The 16,246-nt window shown below is 40.3% G+C and overlaps 1 protein-coding gene across 1 annotated transcript in view; it reads right to left on the bottom strand.

Moving 5' to 3' along the window:
* Window positions 1–11,447, bottom strand: part of LOC132318239 (transcription initiation factor TFIID subunit 4-like) — a 145,934-nt gene extending 134,487 nt beyond the window's left edge. The window contains exons 1-2 of the mRNA XM_059824933.1: window positions 10,295–11,447; window positions 6,332–6,504 (exon numbers count right to left, since the gene is read on the bottom strand). Of these exons, the coding sequence (XP_059680916.1) occupies window positions 6,332–6,504; window positions 10,295–11,447 (1,326 nt within the window). The remainder of the gene's footprint in view (window positions 1–6,331; window positions 6,505–10,294) is intronic.
* Between the last annotated feature and the right edge of the window lie 4,799 nt (window positions 11,448–16,246).

A 16,246-nucleotide genomic window follows, 5' to 3' on the forward strand; every position in this document is an offset into this window, starting at 1 on the left:
CCAACATACACTATTTCACCTGATTTGTAAGTTCCAATAACAGACTCTTCATAGTAAAATATTATGGGCCAGGCTAACATTGGTCTTTCCTGTATGATACTCACTTCAAATTCTTGGCGTGCAGCAGTACTTTAATTTTGTAACATAAAATAATTTTAATTAAAAATAATTTAAAATAAGTAACTTTTTTTTTGCTTTTTGGTTATGAATGTAAACCCAACTGGGTATTAAGATACTGAAACCAGCAAATAACATCTGCATCAAAAGCATGAAAAGCCATAAACTTTACAAATGAAAAAGGTAGATAAACAAAGGAAACTCATAAAAGAAAAACTAGATGGCAGCACCTACCTATTTTTCATCATTTCACAAGTACAAGCTTCAAAATAAGATATGGAGGCAAAAATTTAACGCAATCTAAATAATCAGTTTTAAAAGACTTCTGAGTTTACCTATTAACTCTGAAGAACATAGTAATGCAAGCAAACCCACACTTATTTGACCTGTTTGTGATACATGAATCCAGAAGAAAATTTTTCTAAGATCAAATGAAGTTGCATCAAATTATAGCTTGTTTCCTAAAAATCCTGTACCTTAACTAAGATCCTATAGCAGATAAAATTTTGGCAACACTAATCACTTTTTAATATTCAGCTAAAATTAATGTCAATCAAAAATTAAAAGGAAACTAAAAGCATGAAGGAAAATTGTTCAATTAAAATTAGGCACAGTTAATTCAAACCAATGTTTGCTTTAAACATCCAAATCTTTTTTTATTGCATTAAATGTTTTTTCAAACAAGCATGTTATCACTGGAAATGTACTCACAGTACCACAAAATTGCACTTCTTAACGTATCAAAAGATTATTATAATCTTCTGTGAAACTGAGTACTTCCATGTAAAACATAGGATACCAACTTAAAGAAGTCATGCCTCTGGTAGCTGCACCAAGAAGACGAATTTATATTCACAATCTGGGAAATATTTTGTTTTTATATACCTGAATATTTTGCAATATTTTTCCCTAAAAAAAAAAAAAAGTAGTTAGCTACAGTTAATATCCCCCCATTACAGTCCTCTACAATCTTATAATTGGACGTAAACTAAAACTATTTTATAGTACAATTGTACCTATTCATGCTTTTCTTGAATATTTTACTTAAAGAAACCAGAAAAACTGTAGATGTAAAAGATCATTACAATATCAAGTACATCTTCCTATTACAGGTACTTCTCTCAATTACTGCTTTCTCTGTACTATTCTGTTAATTTTCGTATTCTGATTGTTCTGACTGAATCCATTTCACTACTTCTGACTCCGTGCTTCAGACACTGTACATCCTTTTGGGACACATTCCCATGCTCCAGAGCCTTTGAGCTTGGCATTAAATTGATCAGAATTGAGACCCTTCCTACAAGGTACTTGCTTATCCTGATTAGCCAGTTTTCCAGAATTCCACTAGGAATTGAAAACAAGCAGATTTTATTCATAGTTTACACAGCAGCAGCTGAGAGGAGCACAAGTACGTGTCTAATCAAAGATTACCCCACCTAAGAGTCAAGAAAAGAACCCATCTTCCTTCTGAAATAGATTTGCCTATCTTCTTCCAAGAATCTAACGCAAAATTGTCCCTAAAGCTGTACATTTGCTTACATCCTCTACTCCCAAAAGCTGCAAAAAAGGAGACAAAGGTATTACAAACAATAGAAGTCAAACAATAACTTAAACAGCAAAGCCAAGCACTCAAAATGTAAGAAACATCAGATTTAAGTCTGCTGTGCAACATGAATTGCGTGCTTGGATTGCCTAGCAGCAGCTTTTATCTTTGTGCATTTATCGTGCAAAGACTGTAACACACTGCACGTGTACAGAAGAGATTAATGTAGGATGAACGGGAAGTTACGTATCTTAATCTTTCTGAACTTTTGCGTTTAGCACTGCAATCAAAAAGTTTTTTTTTTTAACTTGGGAAAAGAAGGGGGATGGCTATATAGGTTCCCCACAAAGGTAAATGGTGGGGCTTGATGGTCTTACGGGTCTTTTCCAACCTTAGTGATTCTGTGAAATACTACTGTATACAGGTATTTGACTTCGGAACCTTCTGCAATGCAACATATAAGGATAAAGCCACTGTCTTCAAGGAAAGCATTATCCTAAGCCCATATACTAAATCCTAAGGGAAAACAGACTATGCTTTCTCTATTTCAGCAGCTTCCATTGTTCCTAGAGAAAGGCGGGTCCTTCCTCACACACTGTCCTGGATATAAGCTCATCTACTGAAGCTAGAGGAATTTTCCTGGGAAACCTGATTCATTTTCCTCCCAAACAACTGGGAGAAGATGTATCACATGATGGCCCTGGGATATGGGAGGAAAATCTTGTCATACTACTGGGATGCAGAAGCAGCTTAGAATCTGGACAGCTCTGTATGTATCAGTCAAGTCAATCTCATTTAAGAACATTTAAAACATCTCCTTATTTTCCCCTCCTCCTTTTTTGAGAGTGAAGGAGAAGTTACTTAGTTGTTGAGGGGAGAGATTCAAAGAGCTTTCAAATTTAGATTAACATTTTGGTAATTTTTCAGACGATCTTTCTTATAATTTTTAAAAAGGTAATTCATAATTCATTTTATACTCTCCAGTTATCACTCTCAACACTTCTTAATGAGTTGCCAAAAGTAACTGCCAGCTATTGCAATTTCTTTGGCATGCCATTTAATAACCTGTGTTTTACATCTAGCTACATAGCTCATAACACACTTTCTTAACACAATAATTATTTAAAGTGTACATACAAATTAACTATAACACTGGAAATAATCACTTAGCTGAGTAACTTGTGACACTTGACACTGGCTAAAAATTAGGACAATCTGACGAAAAGCAACCATAATACTGACGAACCATGAAAGCTATGGCTTTTCTGAGACAGATCATACATTCTTCGTAGTAGGATACGACTTCCTAGAATGCTTATGGTAGACTGCAAATTCTCACCTGCATAGACTTTCTACACTGATAAAAGTAGAGTAAAACACAAACTCAGTGACTGAGGTACATCACTGAATTCTACATATTTAAAGCACCTTGCATTTCAATCCAAATAAAGCTATCTTAAAATAACCGAATAAAAAAATAATAGTAAATTTAATGAGCTCTGCACAGTAAAATAACAACCATTCCACTAACATATTGGAGACAGGTATTGGATGCTCTAGAAGTTAAAACCACGTAGCCTGCAACGTTCATCAATCTTGCAAAGTATTTCACAGGACTCAAGCAATTAATGTTTATATTCTGTCTGTCCTGAGCTAATGGCACACACAATTTTTCTGTGTTTCAGTCACAGTGGAGACTAGGATTCTTGCAATACTTTACAGACATAAAAAAACAAGACTATTTTCCATGCATTTTAAATTTCTATTGAAAATTTTAATTGCCATAATTTAGCTTTCTGTCACATCATAATTTGATTCTGAAAGAAAGTAGTTTAATTGTAAACTCACTGAAAAAACTATTTTTCAGAACACACAGTTTCCTGAATTTTAAACTTGATCTTTTTTTCTTGATTAATCATAATGACGACTCAAACAATTCTAAAACCTTAGCAGAATATTTGTCATTGGACATTTTCCCCAGAAAACCAATGAATAGTCTCTGGTTATAAACCATCTACCTAATGAAATAAAAGTCTAGTGTCTAGTTCTGATATGATAAACCTTTAGAATTTAAACCTTTACAATCTGGTTTTAAAAGGCTGTCAACCATCATTTTAAAAGAACACTCTAAGGTCTAACATATATAAAACATAAGCACTGTAAAAATGAAAGAAGAGTCTGCAGACCACATGCAGGGTCACAGAAGTTCAATGTACATTTCCCAAGAACAATATTAATTTTTTCTTATCCTTGTTAATTACAACAAATAAAGAAATGACGCAGTACAGTTTGGGTAGCTACCACAAAGATCTCTCAAAGGAGATGAATACTGACAAGCTACAATACCATGATTCTAATCCCGCCACACTAAAATAATCAAACTTTTGCATCCTGCAAGACATTTATCATTCATAAGGCCTTGCTGGTTTCCTCTATTCTCAACCAGCTTATTAGCACTAACAAGTATAAAGGACTATCTACAATGCAGTGGTGTATTCATCTGGGCAGAACTCTGCACAAAAACAATTACATCTTTCTAATACCTGAACTCCTTCAAATTTTAGGTATATCTACAATATCTACAAACACACGTACATGCAGTATCCTCACAGGTTTATTTTTATATAAATCCAGCAACATAGATTATACTCCTTCTACAACCTTAACTGTTTCATATAACTAGAGAACAGCTGCCTGAAGCCAACATGATCAACTCCCAACATTTGCCATGCACACATCTTAAAGCTGACTTTGAGATCCAAACTCCAGTCTTCTATTAAAGACTGCACACACACAGCCAACCAGTCAGTCTACATTTTTGTATGCTTCCTAAGATTCTACGTACAATAAAGGTGTTTTCCTCAAACATTTTCAAACTACAGACAATTTGTTAATATTTGCTATGAATGTTTCCAGTCTGAATTTTAATTCTGTATGCTGGCCGCAGCAGTTAAAGTTACATGAAAACTAACAATATGAAACAGAAACAGCTAAAATGAACTCATTCTACCAGGCTGCGATCATATTCTTGGTAAAGTCCCACCCCACAATGTCTGTTTTGCATTTATGCTATGCACTTGTCTCAGGACAAGTGTGCTAGAATGTGTGCTATACAGTCCCTTGTAGTCACTACTAAAGAACTGATTGTACCTATTTACAAAGAAAGCCCCAAACAACCAAAGACAGACATACAAACTGAAAAGAACTTGTCTGGACTTTTGTTGTCATCAAACTAGTCAAAAAACCTCAAAATTAACACAGGCTTATCTCTGTGGTTATTTTTCCTGGAATACATTTATCTTTGAAGGCTTCTACAAGTCTTCTTATCCTTCCAGATATCACAAATTTAAATATTTAACGGCTGCCTTTTCTGCGAAGAGTTCTTTTATGACTTTCATCTGCATTTATCTCTTTTCTGAAAGCATAAAGTTCTTCAAGTGTTTCCAGGCTTTTATTCATGTCTTTCCTGACATACATTCCATTGAGCTACAGTCTTCCTAGTGACACTCATTTCTAAAACTTACATTCTAGTTGGCTACTCTGTGTTTTAGATTGCCTCATGCTAGTAACTTATTTTCAAGTCTTAAATTTTGTTCTGGCTTCCTTATCTTCTGAAAAGTTTATCATTGCTTTCAGTTTTGCATTAAACTTAGTAATATTTTAGACTATAAATATGGTGTAATGCACAAAGTTTATAATGGGACAGTAATCAAATGTTAAACATCGGAAAATACATGTTTAAGTTATTTCAAGCAACCTCATTACCAATCAGTTAAAAAATCATAAAGACACCCTCTTCATCTCTTTCCACTCAGAATTACTTACCACTTCTGCAAACAAAGACTTTAGGCAAAACTACCTTCAACTCTGCCTATTATTATTACAGCACAGCTGCCCTGTACTAACATCCAAAGATGTTTGCCTCCACATTTTAGTAAGATAGTTCAGTTCTAGCCCCAAATGGCCCAAAGCTAAACAGCCTTCCTACAAAATTTTAAACCAATGCAGCCTATCAAGTAATTTAAAAAAACAATACACTTTCACCCTTGAAAATAAATCAGTTCTGAGTTGAAACAAACACATTCCACTGGGGCAAGAAAGCATGCTATCCTGTCAATCCATGTAAAAAAGGAAATGTAGTCATAACACAGACAAAACTTTAAGTGTAGGCAAATCACACCCAGAGGTGAATCAAAGGAATCAAACCTTTCTTTTGAATAAAGTTCATTAGAAAAGTTAATTATTGCAAATCCTTGTATTGAACGTGTTTGGCTTTTTCTTTTCTAATTTCTAGTGAAATCTAGCTATCCTGTGCATCCATTCAGCATGCTGGGATATCACAATGTTTCTGATTCAGAGGAACAAGGGGTGCTTACTGAACCAGTGGTATACAGTCCAAACTAAGTTCTGGCTAAGACTGAGCCTTCTAGCCTCCAATGATCTCACAGTTTGAACAAGGTCTTGAGAGAGACTCTATAAAACAGAGTTTTTCAGAAATACAAAAAAAAAATTCCTAGGCCTCAGAAAATAAACTGCATTTGAATAAGTATTTCCTGTTTTCACAACAAAAAAGGGGAGGAAAGCACATTTGCAAAAACATATGAGCTAATAATGTGTAAGACAGAGGAAAACATAATGCACAAAAGTAAAGTGAAATCAAGCTAGACATACCTGAGCTGTTGACAGGCGAAAAACAGGGCCAGTTGTGGGCACTGAAAGTCTAGGTGAAATGCTGGTAGGACCTTGTCCCTGCGTTTGTACTTGAGCCTGCATTTGAGCCTGTGCAAGAGCCTGCTGAGGCACCATTACAAGCTGTCCAGCATCCGTGCGCACCAAGACCATACCTAACGAGAACAAAGTAACAGTAACTATAGAATAAAGAATCGTACAAAGAATAATATATAAAGAACTAACTACAGAATACAAAATAAAATTAATGTATAGCGCTGTACATTTTTCTTTATACTGTATTTTTTTTTTATTCTGGTATAACATGAGATTTTATTTCAAAGAAAAGGAGCACCTACTAGCAGACAAAAACTAACACCCAATTCAGTTTTGAATTCAAATAACTGCAGTTTATGGATAACAGTGATGAAAAAACCAGTCACTTGGGTGTATAGGCGTACAGCGACTTTCAGCAGTCTAGCCAGGGTCAGCAGAATAAAATTAGAAAGAAATATTCATTAAAAGTAAACTGTAATGACAATCCAGTAGCTGAGAACAAAATTCAGTAGGAACATACCAGGGACAATGACACGAGAGCTTTACTAAAACAACAGCTTTAGGGGATATGTACATGCAAACATGAGGCCAGACACATTTCTGAGTATACAATATTTGAGATTTAGTTAATTGTTGAGCATTAACACATGGATTTCTTTGGCACCCACCATCACCGTATTGGGAGGCACTACCTGTGGTTTAGACATCAAGAAAAAATATCATCAAACCCAGAGAACCAGCACAACTACTCCTCAGCACAAAATGATACAAGCGCAGATATTTTAGGAAAACACCAAAGGAATTGTTTTCAAATTAACAGAGTACTTAGCAAGTGTTTTCTAATACTTTCAGATTATTTTCTAGTAAAACATTTCACAAACAGAGGCCTTCTACACAACACAGCCAGTGCCGTCAAGTTTTGCCTGAAGTGTAACTGGCCTAAGTTTTCCACAATCAGCAGGACAGAAAAGGGGAGACAATGGTTAAGTTGGTCCCTGGATCATCTGGAGCTTCCCACTTATTCAAGATCACTGCAAAGCATGTGATGTGCTTCCTCTAGTTCTCTCAGAATTAAGAAGCAGTTACCCAGCCAGATTATTTTACAAGAACTTCCAAGGTAGTTCCAGAATACATTTTAATAATTTAACCTAGAGAGGATACAATGTAGGATACAACGGGTCTATAAACAGGAAAACATCTTGCCTGTAGCTACTGGAGAACCAAAAAATAAGGAACTAGGAAGTCAACTTTTATTCTGTGGATAAAATCAGTAGTTGTTTCTGCAACTTATGTCTATGTGCAAATTGCTTCATATATATTTTTTAACTTTTCAAGGGAAAATAAGGAAGGTAGAAGCTTGCATCTACTTCTAATTATTAGCTTCCCAGAAAAAAAAAACACCTCAGTAAATGGACATGGTTTGCAACGTATCGTGAGGATAAAGGAATTTGAACAGTATTATATCAAGCAAGTAACAAATTTCAAAAGTACCTTATACCAAGAAAGTCTTTCTTTCAGTGTCTGACATAGAAATACAAATCCCAATCCTGGGATGAACACGTGAGTGAACTGCAGCACCAATAAAAGCCCTCACTCATGTAGTCTTAGGTGCTCCCAGCCAATCGTCACCGCTAAAAGCACAAAAAGAAGGTAAATTTCTGCCACTACAAACTAAAGACTTGTGGGAATCAAGCTTTAAGGTAAAAGGCATAGAGAGCTACAGCAAGGACCACATCTAAAAGACATGATCCTAACTCTCTTTCAAAGCCCAGAGAGTAATTTTAAATGAAGAGGGGTGGAAGAAACAAAAACTATTTTAAAAGATAAATTTTAAGGTCCATTAGCCACTCAAGCACCAAACTTCACGGTTTATATTTGTAGAAAATTCCGTAAGCAGATGATGTATTTGGTATATGCCATTCCTAAACCATCTGGACACACAAATATTAGTGCATTGCCAGCTGGCCAAACAGGTATCACTTCTCTGATTATGTTGTGGACCTTATATAAAAATCCTCAGAGGATAATGCCTACCAATACACATTCTATTTGCATTACACAGATTCACAGATAATTGTTAAATTATCTTCCAATTTTCTAAAACTAATTCTGAATTAAAAAAAATTGAATGGAAAGGACAAATCAATTGCAACACAGGCCACAGTTTCAATAAAAGTTGCAGACATAATTACTACTATAGATGCATAAATGTTCATGTATTAATGTTATGTTTTAATTCAGTTTGGAGCACTTCGAATTTCTTTTACTGAGCAATATGCACAAATTAGAATCTGGTTAAATTATGAGATTAATTTTTCCTTACTGTCAGCCACATAAAGATGAAATACACAATTTATGAGTATTATATGCTAAAATAACCTATTCTCAAAAACTGATTCTAAATTTCTGCTTTAGACAGAGGTTTACAATATGGGAGTTTCAAAATTAGTTATAAATGATCAACCAATTTAAAGAGTAAAAACTCAAAAATAACATTGTATTTTCTGAGTAACTTCATTTTAGAACACACTATCTTCATGTTTATGCAAATTTAATGGCTTTCAAACTAGCTTGTAATAAAATCCAATCCAAATTATAACTTGCCACAGTATTATTTCTGTAACATTTTATAAATCTTGGACCATATTGCTTTCAAGGGCTCTGTTTTCCCTCTTCTGTTTGAAAATTAAGTAGCAGAATAAATGCACAAGAAACTTCAGAAACTGTATGCAAAGTTATGATCCACATTATCATACGTGTATAGTAATTATCCAACAGATTAACAACTGGAAATCAAAGGTTAAAGGCACTAATATAGTCTGAACAGCAACCTCTTATCTGTTTCAAGTTAGTTAGGTCTTCATGAAACCACTGAGCTTTATCTGGTTGGAGCATTAGAATCTGGAGCAGGAGTTTCATAAACTATGGCCAAAGACACAACTACTAAAAGTCCCCTTAGAAGCAAACTTCTACACCACGACATTTTTGCTCCACGTAGCTAACAAATACGAAATATTTTAAGAAACACTGTGGAAGAAGAAGTTATTTCAGACTACATCAACAGCTCCACATACGGTGCTATTAACAGCAAAAAATAAAAAATTAGTTCAAATGTTAAATCATCTCCTAAATCAAGAAGGCACAAAGTTACCAACTTTTTGCAACATAAAAATCCATGTAGGGGACCACAGAACCCTTCAAAATTTCAGATGAAACAATATACAGTTAGAGTAGGAATCACTAGGATGAAGGGATGCTGTTTTGCATAGTTAGCAACCTTGCTGATCTTACATTTTGAGTAATGAAAGTTAAGAAACTGAAAGGAGAATAGACAGGACGCAACAGTTATTTCAGAGTTTGAAATAAAATCTGGTGATGTAAAGACTGCCCAGATGCAGCGGAGAATGACCCCATCACACTTACCGAAATGAAACGGTTTAGATTAAATTACACAAATTAGCCTGTATTTTGCCACCTGATTCACGGCAGAAGACACTCTTTGAAGAAGAAAAACTCTTCAAGACTATCAAGAGTAAAGCAGAAAACAGAGTCCTTCAAAACACATATAGAATTATTCTAACAGCCCAGCGTTTTATCTCGTGCACAACTGCTCACTACACCACGACAGCACCGTTTGCCGTGACTGCCGCTCTCTCCCTAAGACAAAACAAGTAACTCATCAACCAGCAGTCATAATTACTCTGCGTTAGCAACCGCCCGTCCCATACCAATTACATCCTCATTAACGGCAGCCTGTTCGTCAGACGTCGCCCTCAGACAGGTGGCTCTTCTTTTGTTTCCAGCACGTCGAGCAGCGGGAAGACGACAACTTTGGGGGAAAAAAAACCTCAGCCAAGAAAAGAGGGTTAGAAAGAGCGGCGGGCCCGCGACTGCTGCGTTTCCACTTACCGGGCGGGATAGTGAAGCCGGGGGGCAGCTGGATGGTGGTCTGCTGAGGCGGCCTCACGATCAGCTGGGGGGCCACGATCCTGGGGGCAGCGCCCAGCGCCGGCCGGGGCGACAGGGCCTGGGGGGCCGCGGGGGCGACGGGCAGGGCAGCGCCCGCCTTGGCGACGCCCGCGGCGCTGACCGCCGGCTTGGGCGCGGCGCCGGGGCCAGCGGCAGCCGGCGGGGCGCAGTTGGCGACCGAGCCCTGTCCCGGCGGGGCGGCCGCGCCGGCAGCGCCGGGCGCGGGGCTGGCGGAGTTACTGAGTGCGTTTACTGCGGGGAGCGGGCCGTGCGCGGGCTTGGTCTGTGCTGTGGCGGCGTCGGCTCTGCCGTGGCTGCTGACTGGTGGGACTGCCGCCGGCCGGCCCCCGGCGCCCTCCCCGTTGGGCGCCGCCTCGCCGGGGAGCGGCGCGGCCGCGGCGCCCTCCGCCGCTCCCGCCGGCCCGCCGCCCCCTGCCGGGGTCCCGCTCCCCCCCGCGGCCTCGGCGCGCTGCGGCGGCGCGCTGTCGGCGGCGGCCGGGCTGCCGCCGGGGCTGGGGCTCCCCGCGGCCCGGGCAGCGGCGCCGGCAGCCACATGGTTGTTGACAGGCTGGGCAGGGGCGCCGGCGGGCGGGGGGGCAGCGGGCTGCGGCGGGGCAGGGGCGGCGGGCGCGCTGGGGCTGCTGCCGCCGCTGCTGAGGAGAGCCGCTCCATGTGATTGCTGCACACTACTACTGTTTACACTCACTCCCCTCCCTGCCGCCGCCGCTGCCGCCGCCGCCGCTGCCGCCGCCGGGGGGGACGGGGACGGGAGCGGCCCCTGGGCAGGGGCTCGGCTCTCCGCGGCTCCGGGGCACCCCGCCGCCTCCTCTGCCCCGGGAGCGGGAGGAGGCGCGGGATGCCCTTGCTGCTGCCGGACGGGGCTGCTGCCCCCCGCTAGGCTCCCCTGGTGCTGCTGCTGCGGCTGCTGCTGCTGGGACGGGGCGGAGGTCCTGGGCTGGGGCGCCTCGGCGGAGCCCCGCCCGCCGGCCAGCTGCGATTCCAAGGAGCCCACCAGGTCGCTGACCGCCTTCTCGTCCACCTCCTCGGAGAAGAGCAGCATCTCTTCCAGGGGGTCGGAGGCACCCGCCGCCATCTTGCGCTGAGCTGGGAGCCGGCCGCGCAGCGCGCAGGCGCGCCGGCCTCTGCCGCGCGCGAGGCATTCTGGGAGGGGCCGGCTTCCTCCTCCCCCGCCGGGGGGGCGGGGGCAGAGCGCGCCGCTGGCGGGTGTCGCGGCGTCCCCGCGGGCGGCGGGGCCGCGGCCGTCTCTTCCACGTCCTTTGAGGCCCGGTGAGCTCTGCAGCGCTCCTGCGGACTCTGGGCGGCAGGGTCCGGGCACGGCCCGGCGGCCTGACCGGGCTGGGCGAGGGCCGGGGGCGTGAGGGAGAGGGCGGTAGGCTGCTTCCCGGCCGCCTCGGGAAGCCGAGCGGCGACAGTGTCCAGGCAGGTGCCTTAGCGGCGCAGGGGGGTGCGTAAGAGCCTGCCATTAGCTGTGTTTGTAGGGACTTCTGGCAGGGAGGTTTGAGGCTTGGAGAAGGCCTGCGGCCCTGGTACAGAGGGCGGTGAGCTGAGCGCATGTTGGGAATTGAAGCGTCACGCAGTCATGTTCCCTTTTGGTAGCGAAGCTGCCGTAATTGTGCCCTTCGCCTTCACTTCGTACCCTGTGAGGATGGTTGTAGCCAGCGCAATTTTCTTCACGCCTGAGGAGAACTGAAAGCGTGCCTGCAGCCGGCTGTAGTGGCTCGGCTGCCTTACACACAAACCCCTTCAAAGGAGGGAACTTCAAGTGCTGTTGAACGTGTTTGAAATCCTAAGATGCACGCGGGGTACCCGCACTCATGTTTGCGCTGCTGTGTCTGCTTTACAGTTTTAGATACGTATGTCCAAAGCTACTGCTTTACCTAGACAAGAGTGGTTGCAGTAATACAATTTCCTAATGTGGGCACTGTTAACAGAAGACTTGTAAACCAAAAATAAGATTCTTGGCATCATCACAGCAGCTGCTCTGGCATACCGTGTTCCCTCAGCATCCACACAAGAAATTTGAGGTAGTTTATTTTGTTACTAACACTTTCACTGTTGCACTCCTGTACACCCTTTTCCCATCAATGCTTGCCTCATGCATTCAGAAATACCATTTAAGAGAAAGACAGTGGTCCTAACCCATCATTTCTTTGACTAATGACAGGGGAGTTTCTTTGGTGGGACCTTCAAAATAAATAGTTTTTCCCGTGAATAACTATTGCTCACAGTTCATTCTCTGTGGCCTGAAATGGTGACTCAGTCTTCCTTTTGGGATTTTCAGGATTTTCTACAATATTGAAAATGGTGCATCAGTGAATACCCCACCTTCAATTGCCCAGTGCACTGATGGAAACAAGTGAAGGGCTCACAGTGCCCAAGTGCACACAACTCTTCTCCATTCCCAGACTCAATCTGTTAAGTCGTATGACTTGCTTGAGTCACAAGAGTAAACTGCTAATAACTGGTCTGTAAACATCCATTTCCTCTCAATGTAGGTTACATTTTTATTCAGGGTAGTTTTTCCTGATTGTTTATACCTTTAGGAGCAGGTTTATGATGAATCAAAATAAACCACTTTTAAAATGCATTAAAAATAGGTTGCACCAGTTTAATTAGGCCAAGTTTAAATGTCTCCTGAAATTAAACCAGGGCATATTTCTTAAATAAAGTGGCCAGTAAAAGTACTGAAGGCCCAAAGGTGCGGTCAGGATGTATAAACAGGAGACCACAGTAAGTGAGTGTGAAAGCACAGTAGTGCTTATGAAAAACAGTATTAAGTGTACACAGATCTATACATCAAAAATTTGCTTAGCAAATGAGTATTGCTTTTATGGAATACTACAGCTGAATTAAATTTGGACTTTTAACAAATGTTTCTACCTGGAAATTTAATTAAAACATGGTAGACTATTACTCAATTTGCTATTGCACAAAAATAAAAAATAATCATTTGGGTTGGAAAAATACCCGAATCTATCCAATATTACTATGTTAAGAGTTCCACATTTTATTAATTTTATTAGAGAAGCATCCATGCTTCCTTCACTTATTTGCCCTAATCCTGGACTTCATTTGCATACCACTATCTCCATAGTTTTTATGAAAGAATAGAAAGTTAGACATATGATTCTGCAACTAGTTCTGACTATGAGAAAAGTTTTAGTATACATTTTTCTAACACTACAGCATTAAACTGGGTGTCTCCATAAAAAACACGCCGGAGGAAAACTTTACTGCTTTGTAACTTTAGAAGGTAAAAAGTAATCTTCCCACCGGAAGGAGAAAATGGCAAGTCATGATTTATAAGACACATTTCAAAACTTTAAAAATTACCTACTTTTAATTACAGTTTTAAAGTACGCTTGTGGGTGGGTAATCTGTAAAACATGAATTCATATTTCTTCCCACTCACCTCTTCCTAATTGAGCCATTTATATATATAAACACACAGAATAAGTATAATAGAATATTTTATTTAATAAAACATGATGTATACTGATTCACATTGGACTCCTTTTAAGTCAAGAAGTAATGACATACATAGGAATGTATATAAACTTGTGGATGAAACTGGCTTTGGGCTTCCGCTTTCACATAGGGAATGCGACTTTTAGTAAAGTACAGAATCTCTGTGAACTTTTGTATTCATTCTTTTATTATAAAAATATTTTTCAAATATTGACATCATGGAAAACATATTTCTGAACATATTTGTTGCTCTTTCACTTTTAGGAGTTCAATATGTATAGAATTAAAAAAAAAAATCTAAGATACCACTGTGATCATCTCATCTGATCTCTTAAAATACAATCTTTCCTGAATTATTTTTTGTTTGAAACAGAGATTGTCTATTAGGAAAGTTAACTTCCAACCATGGTTTTAAAATTGCCTGTAGAAGAAAATCCACCACAAAACTTGTTAAGTTGCTGTTCAATTAAACCCTGTGCCCTGTTTCCAGCCTAAGTTTTTCATTAATAACTCACTACATATTAGAAGTATCACTGCCATTTTAAGCTGCAGGGACTAATAACAGTTCACATAGACGAGTAACTTTTTGTTGTCTGAAGAAATGAAAGCACTTGGAAAGGAGCACTATTTTTCTAGTACGTGACATGGGTTCCTTTCAAATACACACTTTCAGTGCATTCAAATAAACAATTTAACTATTGTAAGTTTAAAATTAACATTAAAATGGTACGTACCAGGTTTAGATAAGACTTTGACACAACTTCTTAAAATGATTTTACAGAACTCTTTACATACATAATTGAAATTCACTTTACACTATGAAAATACTCTTTCAACCGCTGATTTTAAGTATGAATTAGAAATTATAAATTCCACAAATTGGAGAGCACAAAGATGGCTAGAGTAACCAACAACTGTTTTAGAAATATGTCTAAATTTAGTTTCATGTATTTCAGTTGCAATGGAATGTCTTTTTTATATATGGCTTATAGAAATTTAGGAGCTTTTGTTTTGAAGTTAATTGTCATTGTAAATACTTGTCTGTGCTCCTCTAGACAGGCCTTGATGGAGAGGCTTGGGAAAATTTGACATCAAGAAGGTTCCACTTTAACTCATAAAAAGTTTTTCAAGGGGATACTTTTCTATACCTAGCTTTTTTTCTTTTATCCATTCTGGCCAACCTCTCTTTCAAAAATTTTGCAAGTGTTAACACCTAAAAGCAAACTCCGGCAGTTTTCTGCTTGAATTCTCCCCTGAAGTGCTCATCTACTTTCTCCCAAGCTCAAAGAAATGTCCATTTCTATTTCCTGTTCCACCACACAACCTTGAAACCCTAATTCTGTAAATGGGAGTCTTTGACTACAATTTTGAGAGAGGCAGATGAGGGAAAACTTAGGAAGAAGTTGGCCAGAAGCAAAGCCACATGGGTCTTTGGAGCAAGTGGTTGTATTTCAAGGCATTCCTCTTCCCATTCTCTGTCCTGTTACATCAGTATCAGAGGCCTCACTGATACACCCTTTCTTCCCCTCTCTCTTCATCAGCCAGGGGTCCCGGTCTTCCCTGCAACCTCCCCCCAATTTTTTTTTTCTCCTCCAAGCCCCACGCATATCTGAAGCTGATGCATATCCTTCTGTAAGGAGAGAGGAGCAGGAAAACCATGTAATACAGACTGTGGCTGATCCCCTAGATTGTTATTAGGCTTTCCACCTCCTCCAACAGATGTTGTTTTGCCACAGTTGAGAAGCAGCCGCAGACCAACCAACCTCTAGTGGTCAGGAAGACTCCCTCTCTCCTTCCTCGTAACAGAACATAAGCATCTTTTGTTATTTTTCTAAACACCAGCTTTACTTTGAGCTGAGTTACAAATGCTTATTTTCAACAGTTTCAATGCTTATTTTCCACGGACTTGATACGGCCGTGTATGTCCAGTCATTAACTGAAGAACTTTGTTCCAAATCTTTCAGGTAGTCCAGGACATGCTAGAAGGACGTCACAATAAAGCTCCCCGGGCCGTCAAGTCCTCCATGACTTTACAGTCAGTTGAGCTTGGGCATTAAGTTTCCAGAAGTCTAGTATGGCTCCTATTTAGAAACATGCAGGCCCTTCCAGAAAAGTCTGGCTTGCTATTGTGTTTCAAAGCCCTATTCTGAACAAAGTACTTTGCAACATATTAGTGTCCAGTTGCTGCAACAAAAGCTAATAAGTACCCTTTCCAGAAGTTATTGTTGCATCTAATTTTCTAGGCTGCAAATATAAAAAGGGGGGCCTGAGGCAGGATCGTATTTTAACAGGCAAAGCCTCCAACTAGGAAGCCTTATTTGTGATTTTTACAGAAGGTGCACGTGTTAAGTGCAATCTCAAAATGACAAATATTTTTTTGTGCTTACTTGTACTAAAAGGTAT

The sequence above is a fragment of the Gavia stellata genome, chromosome 15 (genome assembly GCF_030936135.1).
Source record: "Gavia stellata isolate bGavSte3 chromosome 15, bGavSte3.hap2, whole genome shotgun sequence".
NCBI lineage: Eukaryota > Metazoa > Chordata > Aves > Gaviiformes > Gaviidae > Gavia > Gavia stellata.